Genomic DNA, 2137 nt, shown 5'->3' on the forward strand with positions numbered 1-2137 from the left:
GCGAGCCGCATAAGCTTTTAGACAGATGGACTAGGCTTCACCCTCCGGTCTTTGGGGGTGAACGACACGAGGATCCTCAGGACTTTATTGATAGGTGCAGGGACAGACTGCACAACATGAGGATATTGGAGTCTCACGGGGTGGATTTCACTACCTTTCAGTTGGAGGGCTGAGCACGTGGGTGGTGGAAGTCTTATCTTCTTGGTAGACCAGCAGATTCTCCTCCCATGACTTGGGTCACACACCTATTCTTGGACAGGTATATTCTACCCTCTCAGAGGGAAGAGTTGCGATTCCAGTTTGAGTAGCTCTAGTAGGGTCAAATGTGCGTGACCGATTATGAGGCGAGGTTCTCTGAGCTATCTCACCATGCACTCATGATACTCCCTACTGAGGCGGAGCAGGTGCAGAGGTTTGTTGCGGGGTTGCACTAAGGTATTCGGGCTAGTATGGTCCGAAAGTTAGATATGGGGACTTCCTACCAGCTAGTAGTGGAGATTGCTCAGAGGATCGAGGGCTATCGCCAGAGGGGTAGGGAGAAGATGCAACATGAAAAGAGGGTCTGTTATTCCCAGGAGTTCAGAGGTGCCCCAGTTAAGGGAAGAGGTCAGTTCAGGAGGGGTTAGCCCATTAGGCCCCCATATCCAGCACCATCGCCTCCACGGGGTACTCCAGCGCGACCCTATTTCAGCGTTATGTTGGAGAGTTCTTACCAACTGCCAGCTCCTCAGGGTCCTTCTAGTGGGTACTTCGGTCATCAGGGTTCTTCTAGTGCTTACTTCAGTGCCATGCCAGATAGGTCATATCGCCCACCAGCTATTCAGGGTTCTTCCGATGGGTATTCAGTCCATCAGTGTCAAACTTCTGGGCAGCAGATCACAGAGCCGAGAGGTTGTTTTGAGTGCGGGGATCTTAGTCATGTGCGAAGATTTTGCCCCAGGCTTCGGGGCAAGGCAGTGCAGCAGGGCCAGCAGCCCATGATTACAGCTCCAGTAGCTGCACCGGCCATCTAGTTGCCCAGAGGCGGAGGGCAGGTGAGTAGAGGCCATCCCAGAGGAGGATGTCAGGCAGGCGGAGGCCAGTCAGGGGGCGCTCCAGCCAGATTTTATGCTTTTCTGACCAGACCATATGCAGTGGTCTTAGATGTCGTGATCACAGGTATTATCTCTATCTGCGGTAGGGATACTTTAGTATTATTTGATTCAGGATCTACCTATTCATATGTGTCATCGATGTTTGCCCATTTTCTGGATATTCCTTGTGGGTCCTTGGGTTCTCCTGTTTATGTGTCCACTCCTGTGGGCGATTCTATTGTTGTAGATCGGATATATCGGCCCTGTGTGGTTACATTTTGTGGATATGAGACTAGGATGGATCTATTGTTGCTTGATATGACCGATTTTGAGGACATCCTGGGCATGGATTGGCTATCCCCATATCATGACATCCTTGATTGCCATGGCAAGACCATTACTTTAGCGACGTCAGAGTTGCCGAGATTGGAGTGGAAGGGTTCATCTGTCAGTACATCTAGTCAAGTTATATCTTTTATGAAGGCTCAACACATGGTCAGACGATTGATTTCTGTATTGACTTGGCTCTAGGCACTCAGCCTATATCTATCCCACCGTACCATATGGCTCCGAAGGAATTGAAGGAGTTGAAGGAACAACTTGAGGAGTTATTAGCAAAGGGGTTCGTCAGGCCGAGTGTATCACCTTGGGGTGCACCAGTATTATTTGTGAAGAATAAAGATGGGACTATGTGGATGTGCATTGATTACCACCAGTTGAACAAAGTCACCATTAAGAACAACTACCCGTTGCTGCGTATTGATGATTTGTTTGACCAGTTGCAGGGTGCTATGGTGTTTTCTGAGATTGACTTGAGATCGGGGTACCATCAGTGTGAAGATTCGGGACGCAGATGTTCCGAAGACTGCCTTCCATAATAGATATGGCCATTATGAGTTTCTAGTGATGTCCTTCGGCTTGACCAATGCCCCATTGGCGTTTATGGATTTGATGAATAGGATTTTCAGGCCTTATATTGATTCCTTTATTATTGTATTCATTGATGATATCTTAATTTACTCACGTAGCATGGAGGAGCACGAGCAGCATTTGAGAGTAGTGCT

At 48.5% G+C, this 2137-nt stretch overlaps 1 protein-coding gene across 1 annotated transcript; it reads left to right on the forward strand.

Moving 5' to 3' along the window:
- The first annotated feature begins 467 nt into the window (after window positions 1-467).
- On the forward strand, window positions 468-1604 carry LOC138893771 (uncharacterized). The gene is made up of 3 exons (XM_070178431.1): window positions 468-606; window positions 724-891; window positions 1207-1604. The coding sequence occupies exons 1-3, from the start codon at window positions 468-470 to the stop codon at window positions 1602-1604; spliced, it is 705 nt and encodes a 234-aa protein (XP_070034532.1).
- Window positions 1605-2137: the final 533 nt, after the last annotated feature.

The sequence above is a fragment of the Nicotiana tomentosiformis genome, chromosome 6 (genome assembly GCF_000390325.3).
Source record: "Nicotiana tomentosiformis chromosome 6, ASM39032v3, whole genome shotgun sequence".
NCBI classification, from domain to species: domain Eukaryota; kingdom Viridiplantae; phylum Streptophyta; class Magnoliopsida; order Solanales; family Solanaceae; genus Nicotiana; species Nicotiana tomentosiformis.

Coding starts and splice junctions, on each gene's coding strand:
- LOC138893771 (XM_070178431.1), top strand. CDS start 468: ATGGGGACTTCCTACCAGCTAGTAGTGGAGATTGCTCAGAGGATCGAG. Junction 607..723: donor TGCCCCAGTTAAGGGAAGAG/GTCAGTTCAGGA, acceptor ACCAACTGCCAG/CTCCTCAGGGTCCTTCTAGT. Junction 892..1,206: donor GCAGATCACAGAGCCGAGAG/GTTGTTTTGAGT, acceptor TATTTGATTCAG/GATCTACCTATTCATATGTG.